Below are 23754 nucleotides of genomic sequence, written 5' to 3' on the forward strand. Positions count from 1 at the left end.
CAGAGGGTAGAATACTGGCTAGCAGGGGCTGGGAAGGCTGGGAGGGGGAAGTCAGTCAAAGGATACAAAATTTCAGTTAGACAGGAGGAATAACTTTAGGAGATCTGCTGGACAATATAGCAACAGTCAGTGTATTGTATTATACAATACAACACAGTGACTATAGTGAATAGCAATGTATTGTATACTTGAAAGTTGCTGACTGTAGATTTTAAATGTTCTCACCACTAATACATAATCAGTATGTGAGGTAATACATATGTTAATTGGCTTGATTTAGGCATTCCACAAGGTATATGCATATATCATAACATCATGTTGTACACCTCAAAAATAGACAGCTTTTCTTTTTCAAGTTAGAAAACTAATTTTGGCTGGGCATGGTGGCTCATGCCTGTAATCCCAGTACTTTGGGTGGCCGAGACAGGAGGATTGCTTGAGCCCAAGAGTTCAAGACCAGACTGGGCAACATGGCGAAACTGCATCTCCACAAAAAATACAAAAATTAGCCAGGCATGGTGGCACATGTCTGTAGTCTGGGCTACTAGGGAGGCTGAGGTGGGAGGATCACCTGAACCCAGGGAGGTCGAGGCTGCAGTGAGCCATGATCATGCCACTATACTGCAGCCTGGGCAACAGAGTGAGACCCTGTCTCAAAAATAATAATAATAATTTTGTTAAAGGCCCATGGGAGAGACCACAAGTGCCCACTCAGGAAACAGAAAACCACAGATTTCTGAATCAATGGTAGCAGCCACCAAGCCCAACTGGGCATATTTTACAGAGAACAGAGGCGCCAAGAGAAGAGGCTACAGGCTGAAGGCATGTCCTTGGGAGGCCCACATGTCCAGCTCTCTGCTTGTAGACAGAACTTCACATGGGACAAATTCTCTGTGTGATTTATCTGCAAGATATTCCAGGCTTTTCTTGGTACCTGATCTTTATGGTATCTTGACACATCCAGAGGGCTGCCTCCAGCTCACATGTAGGAGACACCCTAGCTGATAAGTTCTAATTAATTTACTGTCTTAGGGCCCATTTATAGAACCCGGTACAGGGATCATAAAACCCGTGAACTATGGGGTCGGGGTGAAGGAAGGAACTTCGGTGGCTCGAGATTCTAGAAGCCAGGCTTCCACCACCCCAGCCCACAGCAGCTCTGTGCTTGGGAAGAGAGGAGGCAGCCAGGTGTGCTCCGACCAGGAATCGCCCACCCCCCACAGAGGATGGCAGGGGCTCACCGGGTGGATGTCCAGGAACAAGGAGTGTGCCTCCTGGTTAGGGTGCAGGCCAGTCACCGCTTCTGCCAGGACCGGGTCCGCGTTGAGGAAGTGAGGATGGGAGAGAAACAAGGGGGCACCTAGAAGACAGAGGGGTGGGGAGGGGACATCAGACAAGGACAGTGCATTGGCAGGTCCTGCCAGGCCGTAGGTCTGCACAGAGCTGCGGTCTGCAGAGCACCCCCGTGGCAATGACAAGATAACCAGACAGAGAGGATCCCTTCCTCCATTCTGTAAAAAGCCCCAGGCCCTACCATGAGGGACAAGCTCTGTGCCAGAGAAGGGGTGAGGCAGGAGCCGCTGATTCTGACAGGAGAGACCAAAAAAAGGAAGAGGCTCTTAACAGGAGCCAAGTGAAGGAGGCCCAGGAAGCACATTGCAGATGGAAGGGAAGGCGGAAGCAAGTGCGGGGAGGGGGAAATGCATGGTGCACGAGGGTGCTAAGGAGGCAGGGATGCACAAGGCAATGCCAGATTTGAACTTGGGTGTAGGGAGGGGAGCCTCGAGCACAAGTCAAGGAACCCACAGTGGCCCTTGCAGGCCACGCAGCAACAATCAGAGCTCAGGTGGTCAGGTCTCCCTGCGTCCACAGGAGTGTGTCCTGTAGACACACCTGCTACGGATATGAGCTCAACCTCACCACTGACCAACCAAACCAGGCAAACACTAGCTCACCCTCCGGACAATGGACAACAGGCCTGAAGGACAAGTTAACAAGGAACAGCGAGCGGGCATCTCTCAAAAGCTCACAAGGGCCAGGCGCCATGGCTTATGCCTGTAATTCCAACGCTTTGGGAGGCCTCAGCAGGCAGATCACTTGCACCCAGGAATTGGAGACCAGCCTGGGCAATATGGCAAGACCCCATCTCTACAAAAAAAAAACACAAAAATTAGCTGGGCATGGTGGCACATGCATGTAGTCCCAGCTACTCAGGAGGCTGAGGCAGGAGAATCGCTTCAGCCTCAGAGGCTGAGGCTGCAGTGAGCCATGACCGTGCCACTGCACTCCAGCCTGGGCAGCAGAGCAAGATCCTGTCTCAAAAGAAAAACAAAATTTTTTTTTAAAAGCTCACGAGGATCCAGATGGTGCTAATCTACTGACAGAGCCGACAGGTGGTGACCAGGGGCTGGGGAGGGGGCGGGGAGCAACTTCTGATGAGTCTGGGTCTCCTTTTGGGGTGATAGAAATGTTCTGGAACGAGATACAGGTGATGGCTGCACAACCTTGTGACCCTGCTAAATGCCACTGAATCATTCACTTTAAAATGGTTAATTTTATGTTACAAGAATTTTGCCTCAATAAGAAAGGAAAACAAAACAAAACAAAAAACCCGAATCAGAGGCCAGGCATGGTGGCTCACGCCTGTAATCCCGGCACTTTGGGAGGCTGAGGTGGGTGGATCACCTGAGGTCAGAAGTTCAAGACCAGCCTGGTCAACATGGTGAAACCCCATCTCTACTAAATATACAAAAATTAACCAGGCGTGGTGGTGGGTGCCTGAAATCTCAGCTACTTGGGAGGCTGAGGCAGGAGAATCGCTTGAACGCAGGAGGCAGAGGCTGCAGTGAGCCGAGATCGCGCCTTGCGCACCAGCCTGGGCAACAAGAGCGAAACTTCATTCCAAAAAAAAGACCAGGCGCAGTGGCTCATGTCTGTAATCCCAACACTTTGGGAGGCTGAGGCGGGCCGATCATGAGGTCAGGAGTTTGAGACCAGCCTGGCCAACATGGTGAAACCCCATCTCTACTAGCTCTGCTTTTCTTAGCAAAGCCAGGCACTGGTTTGAAATAAAAGCTGGGATTATCGATGTCGGGCTTCCTCTTTCTCAGTCCTTGTGCATCCCTGCCCTTCAGGTTTCTCAAGCATCATTCATCCCAGTACCTTTTCAATTTCATCACATCTGAATGCCCCCTGCACTGTTATATAATGTGCTGCTCTGAAACAACTGCCAATGCCTTCCTTAAATCTCTGTATTTTAAAGGGAAGCTTTACAGCTGTGCAAACACTTGCCGCAATTAGAAAGTACATATTTGGGCCAGGCACTGTGGCTCACACCTATAATCCCAGCACTTTGGGAGGCCAAGGCAGGCAGATCATTTGAGGTCAGAAGTTCAAGACCAGCCTGGGCAACATGGTGAGACCCCCGTCTCTACTAAAAATACAAAAATTAGCCGAGCATGGTATGGGCCTATAATACCAGCTACTCGGGAGGCTGAGGCAGGAGAATTGCTTGAACCCGGGAGGCAGGGGTTGTGGAGGCTGCAGTGAGCTGAGATCGCATCACTGCACTCCAGCCTGGACGATAGTTTCCAGAGGATGCAGTAAGCCAAGACTGCACCAATGCAATCCAGCCTCAGCGACAGAGCAAGACTGTGTCTCAAAAAAAAAAAAAAAAAAAGGACATATTTGAATAAACACTGTGAAAAATATTGATGTTGTAAGTTCTAACTAGAACCTGTTACTGCACGAGGCTTTAACTGGGAGCCCTGCTCTTTTTCTGTTAAAAGAAAAAATAAAAAAGGTTGATGAGTGTAGAAGGCTCTTCAAGTCCTCAGCATCAACAGAGACCTTCTCCTGCACGTGATGGCAAGGAGGAAAAGAGGATGGACCCAGAAGCTCTCTCTCACCTCCTTGGACCTTCTGAAGCCATCCCGAGCACCCGCAGGGACAGTGTCTTCCACAATTTGGAAAACGCTGCTTCTCATGCCTCCTCCGTGGAGGAGGCAGCCACGGAGCCGGACTCTGGAGGAATCTCAAGCAAGCCCTGGCCTACCCGCAGCCCCAGGTGGAGACTGAGGTGGGATGAGGCAACTTGTCAGCCCCCACCCTTACTTCAGAGGCTGAGCCTGCATGGACCCACGCACGTGTTTCTTCCAATTTTATTACAAACACACCGAGAGAGATCTTCCCAGCAATAAGTGGTAATTAATTTATAGCTTTATGGCATACTTAGCCAGACATAATTGCCCAGGATTGCCACGGATGATAATTAATTGGCTCTATGAGGCAAGTCGGACGCCCTCACGCAACAGGGAGGTTTGAGATGAGGGAGTTGTCTGAGTTCAACAGATTTCAAGGCCCAGAAAGGCAAAGCCATGGGTACCTTTACTCTTTAGATAACATGCCACAGAAACACAGACATAGGTGACCAAATGACACGTGTGCACCCACGAATGCCCACGATGGAACACCACACAGCAATGAAGACGAGGAGCTACAACCACTCACAACGTCACAGACAAATCGCACCAGGGTGCTAAGGGGTGCACAGGCCAGAAAAGGAGGGAAAGGAATCCAGGTTTATGGGCTATTCACGTGAAGATGCAAACCAGCTGAGCTCTGGGGCTGGACGCCAGGGCGGTGGGAGGACCGCGAGGGGCATCCAGGGCCTGTCATGTCTGTTTCTTGGTCAGGGTGCTGGCCAAGAAATGGTGCATTCACTTTGTGAAGTTTCAAACCGCACACGTCAGCCAGGCGCAGCAGTTCATGCCTGTAATCCCAGCACTTTGGGCGGGAGGATCGCCTCAGCCCAGGACTTCAAGACTAGCCTGGGCAATATGGTGAGACCCCATCTCTAAGGAAAACTTAAAAATCAGCTGGGCATGGTAGCAACCACCTGTAGTCCCAGCTACTCGGGAGGCTGAGGTAAGAGGATCATTTGAGTGATGGAAGTCAGGCTGCTGTGAGCTGTGATGGCACCACTGCACTCCAGCCTGGGTGACAGTGATACCCTGTCTCAAAAAAAAACAAAGCAAAAAACCCCCAAAACTGCATGAGTCATCTGGGAACTTATTTGTATCTATGTATATTTTATTTAGAAGCAAAAACTAAGCCCAGGCAAGACGGCACAACACCATCTCTACAAAAAAATTTTAAAATAAGATAAAATAAATTAGCCAGGTGTGGTGGTATGTACCTGTGCTCCCAGCTACATGGGAGGCTGAGGTCAGAGAATCATTTGTGCCCAGGAGGTCAAGGCTGCTGTGAGCTGTGATTGCACTACTGCACTTCAGCCTGGGCAACAGAGTGAAACCCTATCTCAAAAATATAAATAAAGAAAAGAAAAAACTTTATTTAAATAAGTATTTTAAAATTCCCTTGTGCTTTTGAAATGCTTTTGGCAGATATGGTAAGAGAAGACAGGGCACACCTCATCCCAAGCCCTTGGAGGGGATAGGCATGTGATTTCTCTCCCTTCTCCTGGTACCTACACCCCTACTTACACCTTCCCTACTTTCAGCCTTGTGCTTCCAGTGGGGCCAGCTCACCCAGGAGCCAGCTGATCATGTGACACATGCCTGGCCAATCAGCATAGTCCACCTCAGCTACCGTGATTGGTTTACAGCTGGGCATGGGTGCCAGGCAGACCAATTAGAGCAAACCCTGGAACTTCTGCTGGAGTGAAGGAAACATAGGTGGCCCCTTTCTGCAGGACTCGGAGCTGGGCAGAGGTGAGCCTGGAGCCTCCGCAGGCAGCCAGGAGGGAGAGCCTGCTTGGCAGCAAAGCCAGTCCGGCAGAAAACTGAGCTGGGACTTGGCAGAGGCAGCTTCCAGGCAACATCTAAGTTCTGGATTTGTGCCTAATACAGGGATCTGCCCTGGAATTTTTCATTACGCAAACCAAGAAGTGCCCTTTTGGCCTAAATCAAGTGGAGTCCAGCATCTGCCACTGCGACAGTTGCTGTAGCACACCTGTTGGGTGTGTAACATCCTCAACCTTACTAGCAGAAATCCCCACTGATACCAGCAAAGAATGAAGCAAGCAGAGGCCATTGCCCAGTCGGGCCAGACAGGACCAGGGACAGCAGCGGGCGACCCAGGCCCCAGCTCCAAACCGTTTGCTCACAGGTTGCTCCATTCTGCCTGAAATGGGGGAAAGCATGCAATCTGTTTACAGTCCCTCCTCCTGACCCCCGCTGCAGACCAGTCCTTTCGAGTCGCTGTCTCCAGCTGGAGGACGGGGCTTCAACCAAAAAGGCTCCCAGAAGGCAAGACACAGTCAAATAGAGGGCCGCTTCCGGTCCTACCAACCCTGTGACCTTGGTCGCATCCAGCCTCAGGCCTCGATTTCCTAAGTACAGAACACATTCACCATCCCTATATTCAAATACTGTATGAGTATCCATTACATGCGGGGCACAGTTCTAGAAGCTAAGAATAAAACCAAGAAGAGCAGCTTGGGGCCCTGACTACAGGGATGACAATGAATGGAAAGGGCAATGAGTAAGAAGATAAAATCCACAGTCCATGATTTCAGGGAGCAATGAGCACCAAGAAGACAAGAGGAAGCCATAGGGAGCAGCGGGCAGGAGAGGGGGCAACTTTAGAACAGGAAATCAGAGGAGGCCTCCTGGAGGAGGTGGCATTTGCATGCAGACCAAAAGAAGGTGAGGGAGGATCCACTCAGAAGTCCAGATAAAGAGCTCTCCAAGCAGGGGAAGCAGCCCACGCAAAGGCCCTGAGGCAGCACTGACCTTGATATATTTTAGAAAAAGGGTGAAGCCATCAGGGCTGGAGAATAATGAACAGGGGACGTGTTGGGAGAAATGAAGTCAGAGAGGCCGGTAGGGGCTGGATCCTGCAGGGCCCAGGGCCATGGTAGGAGTTTGGACTTCACTCTGAATACAGACAGAGCTGCCAGACATTTTGAGAGTACAGTGGCAATCTCCATATTTTTTGAGATGGGTCTTGCTCTGTTGCCCAGGCTGGAGTGCAGTGGGGTGATCACAGCTCACTGCAGCCTCGACCTCTGGGCTTAGGCCATCCTTCCACCCCAGCCTTCCATGTAGCTAGGACTACAGGCGTGCACCACTATGCTTAATTTTTTTTTTTTTTCTAGAAAGAGGTCTTGCTGTATTGCCCAGGCTGTCTTGAACTCTTGGCCTGAAGTGATCCCACCTTGGCCTCTCACAGGGTTGTGATTACGGATGTGCGCCACCATACCCGGCCGGCATTGTTAAAAGATCCCTTGGCTGCTGTCGGGAGTGCTACAGAACTTCCTATGATGATGGAAATGTTCTCTATGTGTGCTATCCAAGACACTAGCTGCTAGACACACATAGCATATGAGCATTTAACTTCCGGCCACTGCAACCAAGGAACTGCCTTTTAATTTGATTTTGTTTAAATCAATTTCAATTTAAACAGCCGCAAGAGGCCAGCAGTGACCGCACTGGATGGTCTAGGGGATGGATGGTACAGCGGCAATGCTGCGTTGAGGGATGGGCTACTGAAAGGACTGGATCACCAGGAAGGACGTGTCCGTGGGCTGGACAATGAGGCGGGGGGTTGGAGTGGGTGGCAAGAGAGAGGAAGGAGTGAGGACTCAACCTGGAGGTAAAGCCATCTGGGCTTGTTGACACACTGGAAGAGCCGGGTGAGAACAGGGAATCAAACTGACACCCGAGGGTCCAAATTGAGCAACTTGAGGCGGGGGTGCCTCAGGGACTGGCACATAATTGAGACACACCAACAATGTGAGGGGACACAACTCTAGCAGCAATCATCACATCTGCCTAGCCGCCCACACCGCGGAACAAGAGGATGTTATGTAACACACAGACCCTCGCCAGCCTCTTTTCATCTCAGAATGGGTGAAGGGTCCTTCCCACCAAGCCTCACTCTCAAGTTCCAAATCACGGTGTGGGAGGGCAGAGGAACAGCCCCCTAGACACGTCCATGCCCTAAGCCCCAGAACCTATGGCTATGCCAGGTCACAGGGCAAAGGGGCACTGGGCCTGCTCAGCAGCTGCCTTGAAGGTTCAGAAATTGGGCCAGACACAGTGGCTCATACCTGTAATCCCACTGCTTTAACAGGCAGAGGCAGGTGGATCACTTGAGGCCAGGTGTTTGAAACCAGCCTGGGCAGCATGGTGAGACAACATCGCTACAAAGAGTTTACAAAAATAAAATGAGCTAGGTATCGTGGCCCACACCTGCGATCCCAGTTACTCAGGAGGCTGAGGCAGGAGGATCGCTTGAGCCCATGAGGCCGAGGCTGCAGTGAGCTATAATCGCACCACTGTACTCCAGCTCTAGGCTACAGAGTGATACCTTGTCTCAAAAAATAAAAATAGGCCAGGCGCAGTGGCTCACACCTGCAATCCCAGCACCTTGGGAGGCCGAGGCAGGCGGATCACTTGAGGTCAGGAGTTCAAGACCAGCCTGGACAACATGGTGAATCCCCGTCTCTACCAAAAATACAAAAAATTAGCCAGGTGTGGTGGCGCACACCTGTGGTCCCAGATACTCGGGAGGCCGAGGTGGGAGGATCACTTTAGCCTGGGAGGAGGAGGTTGCAGTGAGCTGAAATGGCACCACTGCATCCAACCTGGGTGACAGAGTGAGAGTCTGTCTCAAAAAAAATAAATAAATAAACAAGATGGGGAGATTGTCCTGGGGTATCCAGGAGAGCACGATGTGGTCTTAAGGGTTCTTAGAACTGGAAGAGGGGCAGAAGAGGGAGCAGAGGAAGAGATTTGAGGACACAGTGGATCAGAAGGATGCTGTGTTGCTGGCCTCAAAGGTGGAAGAAGGGCCCAGGAGCCAAGACACACAGAGAGGCCTCTAGAAGCCAGAAAAGGCTGATGCAGATTCTCCGAGAGCCTCCAGAAGGAACACAGCCTCCTTGATCTGAGTGCAGTGAGACCCACGCGGACTTCTGAACTACAGAACTGCAAGATAACCAGCGCGTGTTGTTCTAAGCCATGAAGTTCATGGCAATTTATTGTGGTAGCAACTAATAGACCTGGCATTTCTTCCTTTTCAAATCATCTTCCTGCGGCCTCGTTATCTTCAGCCTAATGGGATTATCAAGAGTACAGAGGCCAGAGATTCAGCAGACAGCACGGGGCAGATAAACCCTCAGCTGGCCCCACCCTCGCGCCCTCCCGCCATCCCAGCACAGGGGACAGCACGTACTGAACCTGCAGGTGCTGACGTTCTGAATTCCAGACTCCAGGCACGGGCAGAAGCCTTCGTTGGGTGGGTAGATGGACCCATTGGCAAACAGGGTTTTGGGAGCCACGAAGCGATAGGTGGGGATGCCTTCAAACACCCCTGGCTCCTTGTACATTAGCTTCATGGACCTGCAGGGGACAGACAGGGTGAGAGGGGACACTCAAACCCGGCAGCCAGAGCCAGGCCCTGCCGAAGGCTGCCAAGATCCAGTCACTTCTCCCCACGGGCGCTACCACCTCCCAGGTCCAAACCGCCCCCATCTCTCACCCAGGTAGCTGCAGCGACCTCCTAACGGGCCTCTCTGCTCCGACTCTGCCTCCCTACCCACATCAATGTATTAGCCACAGCCAGATGGAGTTTTACAAAAGAACAGAGGCCAGGCATTATGGCTCACACCTGTAATCCCAGCACTTTGGGAGGCCAAGGTGGGAGGATCACCTGAGCCCAGGAGTTCGAGACCAGCCTGGGGAACATGGTGAGACCCAGTCTCTAAAAAACAAAAATTGTTTTTGAAAGTTATGAAATCAAAAAAAAGAACAGAATATATCATGCCCCTGCTGAAAATCTGTGGCCCTTTCTAGTCTAACCTACCGTTAGGATTCATTGTCCTTATCTAGCCCCCGCAGCTGCTCTACTCAGCCCTGCCTCACCTTCCTGTGCCCAGGGCCTCCCTGCAGTTCCTAAGCACACTCACTCCTGCCCCAGGCCCTTTGCATCACTGCTCCCTCTGCCTAAGACCAGTCTCCTCTCGCATCTTCATCCACCAGACTTCAGCCCTTCAGTCAGATCTCAGTTCAGCTGTCACTTCCTCGGGTGGCAGCACCGTCCCCCACACCCACTCCATCCATCCTCCACCCGTTTATGCTCTTGCACTTTCTCAAAAGCACTTCTGAACTTGAACATGCACTGTGCTACCCACTCTGTCCACGGCAGCCACTCAGCACACGTGGCTGTCCATCCCACCCTTGACATGGGGCGAGTCCAAATTGGGATGCAAGTGTAGAACACATTCCAGATTTCTAACACTTGCTAGCAAAAAAAAAAAAAAACTCATCAATAACACTTGAAATTATCCTATTTTTGATATATGAGGTCAAATAAAATACATTATTAAAAATAATTTCACCAATTTCTTGTTACTTGTATTAATGCAGCCACTAAAAAATTTTAAATTGCATGTGTGCCTTGCATATTTTGATTTATAGGAAAGTGCCAGCTTAGATAATAGTATTATGTCAATGTCAAATTTCCTCATTTCAATAACAGCATTGTGGTTATGTAAGAAAATGTCCTCATTTCTGGAAAACACCCACTAAGTATTTGGATGTAAGGGGGCACACAGCCTCCAACCTACTCTCAGATGGTTCAGGAAAACGACACTCAGCGAGAGGAGGGGATGGGGGGCTTGACACAGCTAGTGAACCTGGGTGAAGAGGACATGGGGCCACTTGTATTTCTCATGCAACTTTTCTTTAAGTTTAAAATTCAGCTTTTAAAAAGTCAGTTGGGTCCGGTGGCTCACACCTGCAATCCCAGCACTTTGGGAGGCTGAAGCAGGAGGATCCCTTGAGGCCAGGAGTTCAAGACTAGCCTGGGCAACACAGCGAGACCCCCATCTCTAAAAAATTAAATAAATAAATAAGTAATAACTTAAAACAGTAAAAAGTGGCCACACAGAGCAAAAGCACTGTCGCTCTCTGACACTCTAGTGTTTGTGCATTTGCCTGAGTTGCCCTGATGGGACACAACCTCCTGGGGAACAGAGACTTGGCCCACCCTCTCACTGCCAGGCACCTGGCACACAGGGTTTGCTGGGAGGGCAGATAAGTCAAGATCCACATGAGTGAATTCCCAAGTACAGGACTTTTCCAGAGTGACCAGAATGGAACAAGACCATAGCAAGGCCTCCAGAAAAGGGCTGTAGGAGCCACCCACTGTCTACTCTTACCTCACAACAGGGACCATGGGACACAGAGCTGAGCCTGAAGGGGCCAAGCAGAGCCAGCTATGTCTCAGCACCCAGATGGTCACGGGGGCCACCAGCCAGGCGCCAGGGGAAGCCCACCTCTCACCTCCATTTCATGGCCCCCTGTGACCTTGACATGTCCTGCCCCCTCCTCCCAGCCCAGCACCACCTGGCTCCAAACCACCAGCAGCAGCCTCCCTTTGGGCCGTGCAGAGGCACTGGCAGCTGGAGTTTGGCTCTTGGCGGTGTGGCCAAAGAGAATTCAAGCTGGTACCAAGGGCTACTGAGTCAAATCCACGATGAGTCAAATGCTTTCCAAGTGCACAGCCAGCACCACAGAATTTGCCCATGAGCTGCCCAGGAAACCCAGGAGGCCCCGCGTCCCAGTGATTACCGGCAGGCCTCAGGGCTGTAGAACTCCAGCGAGGACTCAGGAGTCATAAAGGGCGGCCACATTTGCCCAGCAGTTCCATTGATCATGTTGCACTGATCGGAATGCCAGAAGTCAACCTGGGGGGAAGCATCCAGACCAGACCCCTCAGTGGGGCCAAGGCCCCTTAATAAGGCCTCTCAGGTGCCGCACACCTAACCCACCCTGGTGCACACACGGCCACTCAATTCGCAATACTGGCACGGTGGGAAGCTGGCAGGCTGTGTAGACAGACAGACAGAATGCCTCCCGCAGCTTCCCACTCCCACACCTCTGAATGTGTCACTTTGCTGGGGACTCAATTCTTTCATCTGCAACATAGGCCTATCACCCACATCTCCAGCCTCAATCTGGAAAGAAGTGCGGTGAGCAGGTGGGGTGAGAGGTGGGGCGTGGCTGTGCTCAGCCCTCAGAGCGGAAGTCAACAGGCCCCTCCTAAAAAAAACAATCGGCACACAGGCAAACTACTTAAAATCGTAACGGTGGCCACTACCGGGCAACCCCGAAACAGAACCCATCAGGTTAACTGCCTCTGGGGAGCGAGACCCAGACTCGACAAGTCCAACTGCTCACTTTCCAATCTTCCGCAGGATGAGGAGGTTTCAAATCACGTGCACATGTACAGTATATTGGAATATCCAAGCCACAATGAAGGTGAACTCCATCTATCATGAATGGCTACTGCTGGTTGCAGATGGTGATTCTGGGCACTGGTTGGGGTACGATTTGTCCCCAGCCCTCAGGGTCTTTGCAGTAACTACCACGGGGAGCAGGTAGTGGGAAATCGCACAATCATTTTCACACATATTGAGAAAAGGTCACGAAGGTGAAAAAAGCAAGTTGCAAAACAATGCACGTAGTATGATTTCTTGATGTTTAAAGAAGAAACAATTCCATATTTCTCTGTGTACATACAGACGTGCACATGGGTAAAAACAGACGGGAAGAATATATCCCAAACTGGTAACTGTGGGTTTCCTCTGGGGCGAGGGGTAGTGATGGGAGGTGATACTGAGGGCACTTGTCTCTCTCTCGTATTATTTTGAAATGTGAATCTCCTTTTTTTTTTTTTTTTTTTGGAGACTTAGTTTCACTCTTCTCACCGAGGCTAAAGTGCAATGGCACAATCTCGGCTCACTGCAACCTTCACCTCCCGGCTTCGAGCGATTCTCCTGCCTCAGCTCATGAGTAGCTGAGATTACAGTCATGCACCACCACGCCCGGCTAATTTTTTGTATTTTAGTAGAGACAGGGTTTTGTCATGTTGGTCAGGCTGGTCTCGAACTCCTGACCTCAGGTGATCCTCCCGCCTTGGCCTCCTAAAGTGCTGGGATTACAGGCATGAGCCATGGCGCCCGGCTTTCAAAACATTTTTGTAAGTAAAGAACTGAAAAGAAGAAAGCACTCCATTCCCAGCAGACGCCAGGTGCTCAGTAAGAAGTCACTAACCCCGCCTGCCCCTCTGGCTGGTCAAGATTTAACCAGAGGTAAAATCCCTTCTCCAACTTTGAGAGTGTTCATCCTCCCAGCACCCTCTTCATGACAAAGAAGAAGCCCTGTGGTCCCTGCCATTCCCGAGCAGCCACGGCCTGGCCCACCCTCCCCTCTCCAGGGGCCCTCGCCTCTCACCCCTCACCTTGCTCAGCCCGTTCCACTTGTCCACGAGGTGGATCCTGCTGATGTTCTGGACCCCCGTGAACACCGTGAAGAGCCCAGAGTCGGAGTTGTTGAGCTGCAGACACAGCAGGGAACAGCATCGTTAAGGCTCGGGCCTACCATTGAGCTCGCCTGGTCTGAACATTCTGGGCTGAGCCCTCCTCCCCCTCCACCAGAAGGAAAGGGCTCCCGGCATCTGGTTCACTGCCACACGCCCAGTGTCTGGGGACTGACACTGGGCTTGGGAGCTTTCTAGGAGGAACGGTCCCGGGTTCCATGGCTGCAGTGTTCCACCCTCCCTTCCTAACTCCGGGAGAGCCTAGCTTTCCTCCCAGGTGAATGGCAGATCACCCCCACCATACCCTACTCCAGCATAAAATAAAACGGGGCCAGGTCAGCTCCCTGAGCAATGAAAAAGCAGAAGTGGCATGTCACTTGGGGGGACACTTTAAGGACTGTGCACACACCTTTCACCAGGCTCTCTGCCACCGCTATAGCAGCCAAGGAGGTGTGTGTCAAGACAGTCTCCCTTGGCCTGGGTCCCCAAGTGACTACCACAAGCGAGGGTGCCCCAGTCACCCACACTGGACGTGGAGTGCAAGCAAAGGAGTAAGTCCTGGTTGCTCTAAGTCATGGAGATTCTGGGACTGCCTATCACAGCAGCACAACCTGGCCTGTCCTGACCGTCACGGTTTGTGGAACATTTCTTGATGGGGGCCCAGGCTTTGGTGCTTCGAGAGCATTTCCCAGAAGCTGGTTTCTAATCCCAAAGACATGCAAAGCACAAAATGGTCTGAGTGACTAAAGGAAATATCTGGAAGTGCTTTGCAGGGTGAAGCACACTGAGGAGCTCCAAGGTTGCCCAGCCAAGTGGCTGCACCCATCACAGACCTCCAGGGCAGGACCCAGCACAAGTCCCTGGCCCAGCCTCCCATGTGTGTCTGTCACCTGCCCATGTGGAGCCAAGAATAACCAGAGCCATTACATAGGGGAGAATTAAAGGGGCTCATGCGCAAAAAGGGCCAGGTACGGTGCCCCAGGCACAGTAAGAGCTCAAAATGCTGGTCTTTATTTCCATTATTATTGTTATTATTAATAAATCATCACTCAACAGGATCCCTAAATGATCATGATAATGGACAGAGAGCATCAGAAACTGCGAGTTACTACCCAAAGCCCACTCTCTCCTTACTCCTTCATGACAAAACCCAAACCATACTCAGAGTATCAGCACACCCAGCTAAAAGGCTACCTTTCCAGCTTCCCCTGGAGCTAGGTGTGGCCACGTGACTCAGTTCTGGCCAATAGAAAGGAAGTGGACATTGGTTTTCTTCCTCCCTAAGAGGGAGGCAACTGGGACATGCTGTTTTACCCCCGATTCCTCCATCTGCTCCCCAAAGCCCCACCAATTCTTCCTTCCCGCTGTGCTACCTGGAATGTGATGTGATCACTGACACTCTAGCAGCCAAGTTGGATGATGAGGTTATCTTGAGGATGAAAACCACATGCCAAGGATGGCAGAGCAGAGGAGTAGAAGGCTTCCAGATCACTTAAGACCATGAAGCCACCACACCAACACTGAATAGCCTACCACTAGACTGTTCTTGTGAGGTTTTCATTATATGTGGTCAAATGTAGATTATACTAAACTAGGGACTTTGTAATAACTTTCATTTGCAAAGCACTTCAGGATTTACAAGATGCTTTTACAGAATCATGCCACTTAGCCCAAACTTGCTAATTTACCCACACAACAGGAGCCTGTCACCCTTGACAAAAACATACTATCTATCACATGCAGCACCACAGTATCCCCTCCAGCACTCTACCCTGATCAACAGAGACCAGAGAGATGGCTGAGGCTGGAGCAGTCCCAAGAACTCATTGAAACCTGCAGTGAGGGAGCCAAGGTCAGGGTCAGACCCTCCACGGACGAGATGTTGGCTCCAAAGCCCAATCAGTGACCCTACCAGGTTGCCAGGAGTCAAGATTAAGAGTCAGCTTGTGATCTTACTCCCAAGCAGCCATGCCCCCTTCTTCCGGCAAAGCCTCCAATTTGCTAAGCTAAGGCCCAATCACATCATTTGAGCCTGGATCAAGCTGTACCTGAATCCAATCCTAGCATTTTCAGTTCCATGAGCCCCAACATTCCCCATTTCACTTAAGCCGGTTTGAGTCAGGTTCTCGGCCACTTACAACCCACAGCTGCTAGACCCCCAGCCAGCTACAAAGTAAGCTGGTGACCAGTGTCCAGGCTGTGTGAGGGGAAGACAGGACACAGGCCTGAATCTTTGGCTTCTCACCAGGCCACACGTACCTCAGCAAATAATCCGAACTTGTCCTTGAAGGGGAACATGCCTGGAAAGTACTTGTTGATGAGGTTCACAAGGGGGTCCTGGTAGCCCCACATGATCTCCCCCACAGTGCGGTTCATGAAGGCACGTTCGCCGAGGGTGGTGAATGCCAAGGTCATGATGAGCTTCAGGGTCATGGGCTTATTCTCCATCATCACCGCCGCACCCTGCAAGGCGAAGGGACACTAGTGTCAGAGGCTGGAGGTGGCTGGCCCATCCTCCCTCGGCCCCAGCTGGGCCTCACGGCAAAGAGCCCATGAAGCAAAATGCTGGGGTGCAGGAGGCCCCTGGAGTGGCCACGTGGGGCGTCCGAGACACCAGAACCACCCTCTGCTCCTCCAGTGCCAAGGCCACATGTGCTCCCAAGGACCCCTTCTCCCCCTTGCACCCCACTGGACTCAGGCTGAGTGAACTCCAGCCCCAGTCCCAGAGGTGGGCCTGTGGCTGAGCCCCCAACAAGACAGCCCCTTTGGAGATCTCAGAAATGTAAATTGAAAAGGAAAAAAAAAATACTTTGGCCAGGACTTCCAAACCAAGACAGGTGGACCCACCTGGGAAACAGAACCCACGGAGGGTGGTGGAGACAGCACAGGGCTGAGAGCCACCCACCAGGAGTGAGTCCTCACGCTCCGACCACCTCAGGGACTGCTCTCTGCACAAGGGGCAGGCGGGAGGAGAGACAGGGGACGAGGCCAGGGTGCGAGGTGGCGGGGGCCACAGGGCAGCCTCACCAAGACCAGGATGTTGGGCATGACGATGTAGTCACTCTCCGAGCCGTGGGACTTGGAGGGCTCGAACTGGAAGGTGCGGTACTCGAGGAAGGACACGGTGTCATTGTTGTTGAAGGTGATGTTGGTCTTGTGCCTGAACTCCCTGTGGGGGAAGCCGGTGGGTCAGACGCCTCCCCCTGCTATGTGGGATGTTTCCCTCGTACTCGCCTGCAGTGCCTGCCTGGGAAGCAGGGGCCCTGGATGTCTGTGCACACCTCCGGCCCCACAGCCAAAGCTGAGCTCGGCCCCTCCGCCAAATCTGTCCCTCCCTGCGCCTGCCCACTGCAGGACATGGTGTTGCCACCCAGCCGGCCTCGTTCTGCTCTCCCTCACCCGACACGGCCATTGCCTCTCCATATACAGAGGGAAGTAATCACAAGCCCTACTTCATGGGGCAGCTGTGGGGATTAAACAATCCCCACAGTAAAGCAATCAGATACCCAGAAAGCAATCAACACAGCCGCGGGGTGCAGAGAAAGCACGAGGTAAACATTGACTGCCGTGACTGTTGCCGCTACTGTCATTATGATCTCTCATCTCTCCAAGCCATTCTCCACCATCCAGAAGAATCTTTGAAAAATGGAAATCAGGTCGGGAGTGGTGGCTCATGCCTAAAATCCCAGCACTTTGGGAGGCCGAGGTGGGCGGATCACCTGATGTCAGGAGTTCAAGACCAGCCTGGCCAACATGGTGAAACCCCATCTCTACTAAAAATACAAAAATGGCGGGGCGCAGTGGCTCAAGCCTGTAATCCCAGCACTTTGGGAGGCTGAGACGGTCAGGAGATCAAGACCATCCTGGCTAACACAGTGAAACCCCGTCTCTACTAAAAAATACAAAAAACTAGCCAGGCGAGGTGGCGGGCACCTGTAGTCCCAGCTACTCGGGAGGCTGAGGCAGGAGAATGGTGTAAACCCGGGAGGCGGAGCTTGCAGTGAGCTGAGATCGGGCCACTGCACTCCAGCCTGGGCGACAGAGCAAGACTCCGTCTCAAAAAAAAAAAAGTACAAAAATTAGCTGGGCATGGTGGCAGATGCCTGTAATCCCAGTTACTCGGGAGGCTGAGGCAGGAGAATCGCTTGAACCTGGGGGGCGGAGGTTGCAGTGAGCCGAGACCGCGCCACTGCACTCCAACCTGGGTGAGAGAGAGACTCCGTCTCAAAAAAAAAAAAAAGTGGAAATCAGATCGTGCCACGCTCTGGACCACAACCCCACTTTGCATGCAGGTTAAAATCAGGCTCCTAACGCGACCTCTGAGGACCTCAGCAAGGCTCAGGCCTCGTCTCTCCACTGTCTCCCTCCCTCATAACCCCAGCCGCACAGGCTCTGTTTCCAGCCTTCAGACCTCTGGACATGCTCTGGCTGGGGCTCTCTCTCCCCAGGGCCTCTTCCCACCATGCGGGTCCAGTGAGTGTCCCTTTGCAGAGGTGCTCCCGACCCTCCAGTCAGACCGAGTCCCACGGCCGCCCTCCCTCCTGCACTCCGGCTTCACACTGTTTTGTCTGCACAACACTGATGGATGCCTGATTTCCCCTTATTTGTCCACTTCTTTACTCTCTCCCCATCAGAATGTCAGCTTGGTGAGGCAGGGCCTTGGTCTGCCTGCACCCCCAGCACACAGAAGGTGCTCAATCAGTGCTCACAGAATGAAGGAGTATAGAGAGCTTTGGCATTTTTACCCATTCTGTCCGCTGCTGGGTCCCCTGTGCTTAGAATGGCAGCCAACACCTAGTAGGTGCTCAATAAACATTTGTTAAATGAAAGAGCAAATGAGTGAATGAGTGAACGGAATGCAGGAGCTGACTCGTGTTTCCTACTCCCAAACCTCACGCACATTTGCTAGGTTTTCATCTTGGCTTTCCTAGAACCAAACTGTGGGTCTCCAACAGCAGGAACACCCTCTGCCCACCCCATCCCTGGAACACCGTGTGCCGGGAGCAAGTCAGCTCTCCTCTCGGAGCCCCTACTCCTCCGCCTGTGAACTGGGAAGCGGGGGTGTGGGGGAGGGGAGGTGCTGTGAAGACTCCAGGAGGTAAGGGCGTTGTAACAGGCACATCCCCCAGCCGTCTCAGAGCTCCACGTGCATCCTGAGAGTCCCGATGACCCCATGAAGGGGCTCTTGTGTCTCTCCAGCCTGCAGATGGGCAAGCTGAGGTTCAGAGGGGTGAAGTCACTTCCCCAGGCCACAGCCAGGGACAGGGCAAGCAGAAAGCAAAGGCACCACTCTGTGGTCCCTGGGCCAGCATGTTCCACAAACAGCCGACCCCTTCCCATGCTGACTCACCCGGTCCTCGGGCCCAGACAGGGTGCGGGGGATACGTGTGCTCCTGGTTGTGCGTGTGTGTGTGCACGTGTGTGTGTGTATGTGTATGTATGTATGTATGTGTGTATATGTATGTGTGTGTATGTGTATGTGCATATGTATGTGTGTATATGTATGTGTGTGTGTACGTATGTATGTGTGTATATGTATGTGTGTGTATGTGTGTATGTGTGTGTATGTACGTATGTATGTGTGTATATGTATTGTATGTATGTATGTATATGTATGTGTATGTATGTGTGTGCATGTATGTACGTGTGTATGTGTATGTGTGTATGTGTATGCATGTATGTATGTGTGTATATGTTTGTGTGTGTATGTGTATGTGTATGCATGTGTGTATATGTATGTGTGTATGTATGTATGTATATGTTTATGTGTGTATGTGTGTGTGTATATGTTTATGTGTGTATGTATGTGTATGTGTGTATGTTTATGTGTGTATGTGTGTATATGTATGTGTATGTGTGTATGTGTATGTGTATGCATGTATGTGTATATGTGTGTGTGTATATGTATGTGTGTATATGTATGTGTGTATATGTTTATGTGTGTATGTATGTGTGTATATGTATGTGTGTGTATGTGTATGCGTGTATGTGTGTATATGTGTGTGTATGTATGTGTGTATATGTTTATGTGTGTATGTATGTGTGTATGTGTGCGTGTGTGTGTCTCTGTCTCTCACATATGCACCCTCCAGCCAGACCCGCACCATTGGTCCCTCCCTGCTCCATAAAGAACCTCTCTAGGTAAGGTCTGGTGACTCACACCTGTAATCCCAGCACTTTGAGAGGCTGAGGCAGAGGATCACTTGAGCCCAGGACTTAAAACCAGCCTAGGCAACATAGCAAGATCCCATCTCTACAAAAAAAAAAAAAAAAAAAAAAAAAAAACCTAAAACAAAAACTTCTCTGGGACTAGCACTTCCCCCGAGTATGCCTTGCCTGCTTCTGGAAAAATCTCTGGGGCTCAGTCAGCACCCTCCCCATCCCGTCCACTCTGAGACCCCTCCCCTGCCCAGCCTCAGCCGGCCCCTCCGCCCTCACCTGGACACAGCCTCACCTGTACACGTAGGGCCCGCGCTCCTGCACCTGCGGCTTCTCTCCCTTCAGGATCTCGCTGGGGTTCATGACGTTAAAGAAGTAGACGGAGAGATAGAAGGGGATTGGGATCTCCTTCCACATGTTAAAGGACAGGCTGCTGGGGTCGATGCGCACGTTCTGCAGGGGAAGGGACAAGCACGCCTGTGAGGAGAGTGACGAGGGCCCCACGCCCCACCACGAGGCTCCAGAACAGCTGCCTGAGCCCGGCCAGGGAAGGGGCTCCTCGGCGGGGGCTCGGGGTAGGAGGTGTGGGAAAGGCCTTCGCACATGAGGCTGTCGCACCTGGAGCTTATGGAATTAAACAGGCAACCTATCCATGCTGTCATAATGCTTCTTAAAATACGTCGTGACAGCAATATGTGACACCAGTCAAGGGACTGTGGTAAACAGGGGCCTATGCACCATCTAAAGGAGGTGCCGGAGCTGAGGGTAGCGGATGGGCTCAGGGCAGGGATAGTCCCCTGCAGGAACATGGGCTCCATGTGGCCAGGTGAATCATTCATTCATTCAACAAGCACGCACTGAGCACTACCACGTGCCAGGCAGGTTCTAAGAGCTGGGGATGGGAGAGCGACCAGGACAGACCAAAAGCCCAGCTCTGTAGCGGGGGAAAGGGAGGCACCAAACAACTCAGGTAAAACGCATGCTACGTGACAGAGCACAGAGGAAACACAGCAGGGACTGGGGAGAGGTCAGGATTTGAGACAGAGTCATCACGTAAGTGAAATGTAGGCCAGGTGCCGTGGCTCATGCTTGTAATCACAGAACTATGGAAGGTCGAGGTAGGAGGATCTCTGGAGTCCAGGAGTTTGAGACCAGCCTGGGCAACATAGCAAGACCCTATCTCTACAAAGAATAATTTTTTTTATTTATTTATTTTTATTTCTTTTTTTTTTTAGATGGAGTCTCACTCTGTTGCTCAGGCTGGAGTGCAGTGGCATGATCTTGGCTCACTGCAACCTCCACCTCTGGGTTCAAGTGATTCTCCTGCCTCAGCCTCCTGGGTAGCTGGGACTACAAGTCCCCACCACCACGCCTGGCTAATTTTTGTATTTTTATTTGTTTTTATTTTATTTTATTTTTTGAGAGGGAGTCTCACTCTGTTGCCCAGGTTGGAGTGCAGTGGTGCAATCTCGGCTCACTGAAACCTTCGCCGCCTGGGTTCAAGCAGTTCTCCTCCCTTGGCCTCCCAAGTAGCTGGGACTACAAGTTCCCACCACCACACTTGGCTATTTTTTTTTTTTTAGTAGAGGTGAGGTTTCACCATGTTAGCCAGGATAGTCTCCTGACCTCAAGTGATCCACCTGCCTCGGCCTCTCAAAGTGCTGGGATTAAAGGCATAAGCCACCTTGCCCAGCCTATAAAAAATAATTTTTTAAAAATTAGCTGGGCACGGTGCTGCACACCTGTAGTCCCAGCTACTTGGAAGGCTGAGGTGGGAGGGTCACTTGAGCCAAGGAGGTCGAGGTTGCAGTGAGCTGTGATGGCAGGACTGTACTCCAGCCTGGGTGTCCGAGAAATACCCTGTCTCAAAAAGGAGAAGGAGAAGGAGGGAAGGAAGGAAGGAAGGAAGGGAGGAAGGAAGGAAGGAAGGAAGGAAGGAAGGAAGGAAGGAAGGAAGGAAGGAAGGAAGGAAGGAAGGAAGGAGGAAGGGAGGGAGGGAGGGAGGGAGGGAAGGAAGGAAGGAAGGGAAGGAGGGAGGGAGGGAGGGAGGGAGGGAGGGAGGGAAGGAAGGAAGGAAGGAAGGAAGGAAGGAAGGAAGGAAGGGAGAACACATGCAAACACAACCTACACCCAACAGAAGGTAGTGAGGAAGGGAGCTCACGAGTCTAGAAGGTGGGGGTTGGGGGGCATTCCACAGCAGCCACAGCCTGTGCAAATGCCCTGTGGTAGGGAGATGCTGGGAGAGAGCCTGCCTGTGCGGCTGAGTGAGCCATTCAGGGAGGAGTCAGAGGAAGATGAGAACACAGAAGTTTTCCATGAAAACCAGAAATACAGAAATATATACGAAATCTCCTGATTTAAAAACTTTGCAAAAACATAATTTTCTTAAAGGGACTATAGGAAACATGCCTGGGGTCCGTTTGGACTCCTCTCCCAGCTTTGCTCCTCTAGATCTATAATTCGCTGCCCCAGTGTCACAGGGAGGTCCCCCCCAGTCCACCTGATCCCCACCCTCAACCCAGCCAGGATCTCGGGCCCCTCAGTGCCCACACCATGTCAGAGCCCAGGAGGAGTGACCCAGCCCATCAGATTAGAGCTGATGTTGCAAAGCCAGGCAGCCAGGCAGCTGCATCACCTTCCACCCTCTTTTGAACATGGCCTTCTAAGACGAGGACAGCCGCCCCCATTGTCCCCAGACAGCCAGAAGCAATACGCAGAGTCTTTATAGGAGGCAGACAGCTGAGCTGACCAGTCAGAGCCAGCCCCACGTCCCCTGGAAGGAGCAGATTTGGAGGCAGCCAGACCCTGGGTCGCACTCCATGGGGCCACTTGGGCAAGTCAGCCCCTGTGAACCTCAAGTTTCTCATCTGTACGATGGAGCTGGTGACACTGTGTCTAGTTTGACCTACGTGGCGTGTAAATGAAGAAGCTGAATTCATTGTCAAGAAGCTGGAAGATGTAATGTAATACCTGGATTTCACTGGAAGATATAATGTAATACCTGGATTTCGGAGTTCTCTTGGAAAAACCAGGAGATCAGAGACTTGCCTTCAAGTGCCATAACTGTTTATTGATAAACGCGTCTTCCTACCCAGCTGCGAGCACCAGAAGCAGCATCTTATGACCTGAGCAGCCCATAGGTGCAAACGAAGGCGCATAAACTCAATATTAAAGAGGTAACAGAAGCAAGCATTTCCGGGGTGCGCCACATGCCTGGTGATGCTGTTCACTGTGTTCTCATCCTCTTAACAGCACCATGACTCTTTGAGGCAGCCACCTCCACTATTATTACTCCCATGTTACAGATTAGGAAACTGAGGCACAACTAAGGCTGGAGAGAGATACAACCAACAGTTGGAGGGCACTGAGGAGTCCGGGAGGTCTTCCTGGAGGAAGTGGTATGTGAGCTGGGTCAAAGAGCAGTCCTGCCCCCTCAGTAACACCCTCCCCACCCCATGGCAGCTCCCGCCACCCCATGCGACCACAGCTCACAGGCACCAGCTCCAGCCCCTCCCAACTCTCAGGCCCCGATCACCCAGCCCTTCCTTCAGTCCTGGCCTTCACCCAGCCTCCAAGCCCGTGCACTGCAGGTCCCTCTGTCTGGGACAGACCCTGCAGCCCTGGGGACCCTGCTCACCACAGGCCAGGCCCCTTCTCCAGCCTGGGGGACACATCCAGCTGCTGGTGCTCCCTCCATAGAAAACACAGCATCAAAACCCAGAACCCTGGAAAATGTGTTCAGGGAGTAGAGCGCAAACTGTATGTTCTCACCACAGAAAACAGTTGGGGGCAGGAGGGAACCGTAGCAGTGACACGTGTGTTCAGCACCTGCATCTCAGGGGCGGGTTTCCTGGTGTGCACACACCAGCCCATCAAACTGCATACATTAAACATGTGCCATTGTTTTATATCAATCACACCTTAATAAAACTGCTTTTTTAAAAAAGCAAAACAAGGCCCAGTGTGGTGGCTCACACCTGTAATCCCAGCACTTCGAGGGGCCAAGGCAGGCAGATCACTTGAGCCCAGGAGTTCAAGACCAGCCTGAGCATGGAGACCCCATCTCTACAAAAAACACAAAAATCAGTCATCCATGATGGCAGGTGCCTATAGTCCCAGCTGCTTGGGAGGCTGAGGTGGGAGGATGACTTGAGCCCAGGAAGCAGAGCTTGCAGTGATCTGTGATCACACCACTGCAGTCCAGCCTGGGCGACAGAGCAAGACTCCATCACACACACAGCCTCA

The 23754-nt window shown here is 51.8% G+C and overlaps 1 protein-coding gene across 50 annotated transcripts in view; it reads right to left on the reverse strand.

Annotated features, from left to right (window-relative positions):
* The window catches only part of SCARB1 (scavenger receptor class B member 1), a 91970-nt gene that overhangs the window by 20292 nt on the left and 47924 nt on the right, over positions 1–23754 (reverse strand). For 38 of the 50 annotated variants that reach the window (XR_013401676.1, XR_013401677.1, XR_013401675.1 and 35 more), the window contains 7 exons: positions 19805–19962; positions 16378–16519; positions 15610–15813; positions 13273–13368; positions 11601–11716; positions 9202–9368; positions 1242–1360 (listed from right to left, as the gene is read on the reverse strand). Coding sequence is in view for 45 of the 50 variants with exons in the window: in XM_077955812.1 (XP_077811938.1) it covers positions 1242–1360; positions 9202–9368; positions 11601–11716; positions 13273–13368; positions 15610–15813; positions 16378–16519; positions 19805–19962 (1002 nt within the window). In the remaining 5 variants the exon portion in view is untranslated. Of the gene's footprint in view, positions 1–1221; positions 1361–9201; positions 9369–11600; positions 11717–13272; positions 13369–15609; positions 15814–16377; positions 16520–19804; positions 19987–23754 lie in introns of all 50 variants that reach the window. The other 12 variants (XM_077955798.1, XM_077955797.1, XM_077955837.1 and 9 more) reach the window with 4 other exon arrangements.

Source organism: Macaca mulatta, chromosome 11 (assembly GCF_049350105.2).
Source record: "Macaca mulatta isolate MMU2019108-1 chromosome 11, T2T-MMU8v2.0, whole genome shotgun sequence".
Lineage (NCBI taxonomy): Eukaryota > Metazoa > Chordata > Mammalia > Primates > Cercopithecidae > Macaca > Macaca mulatta.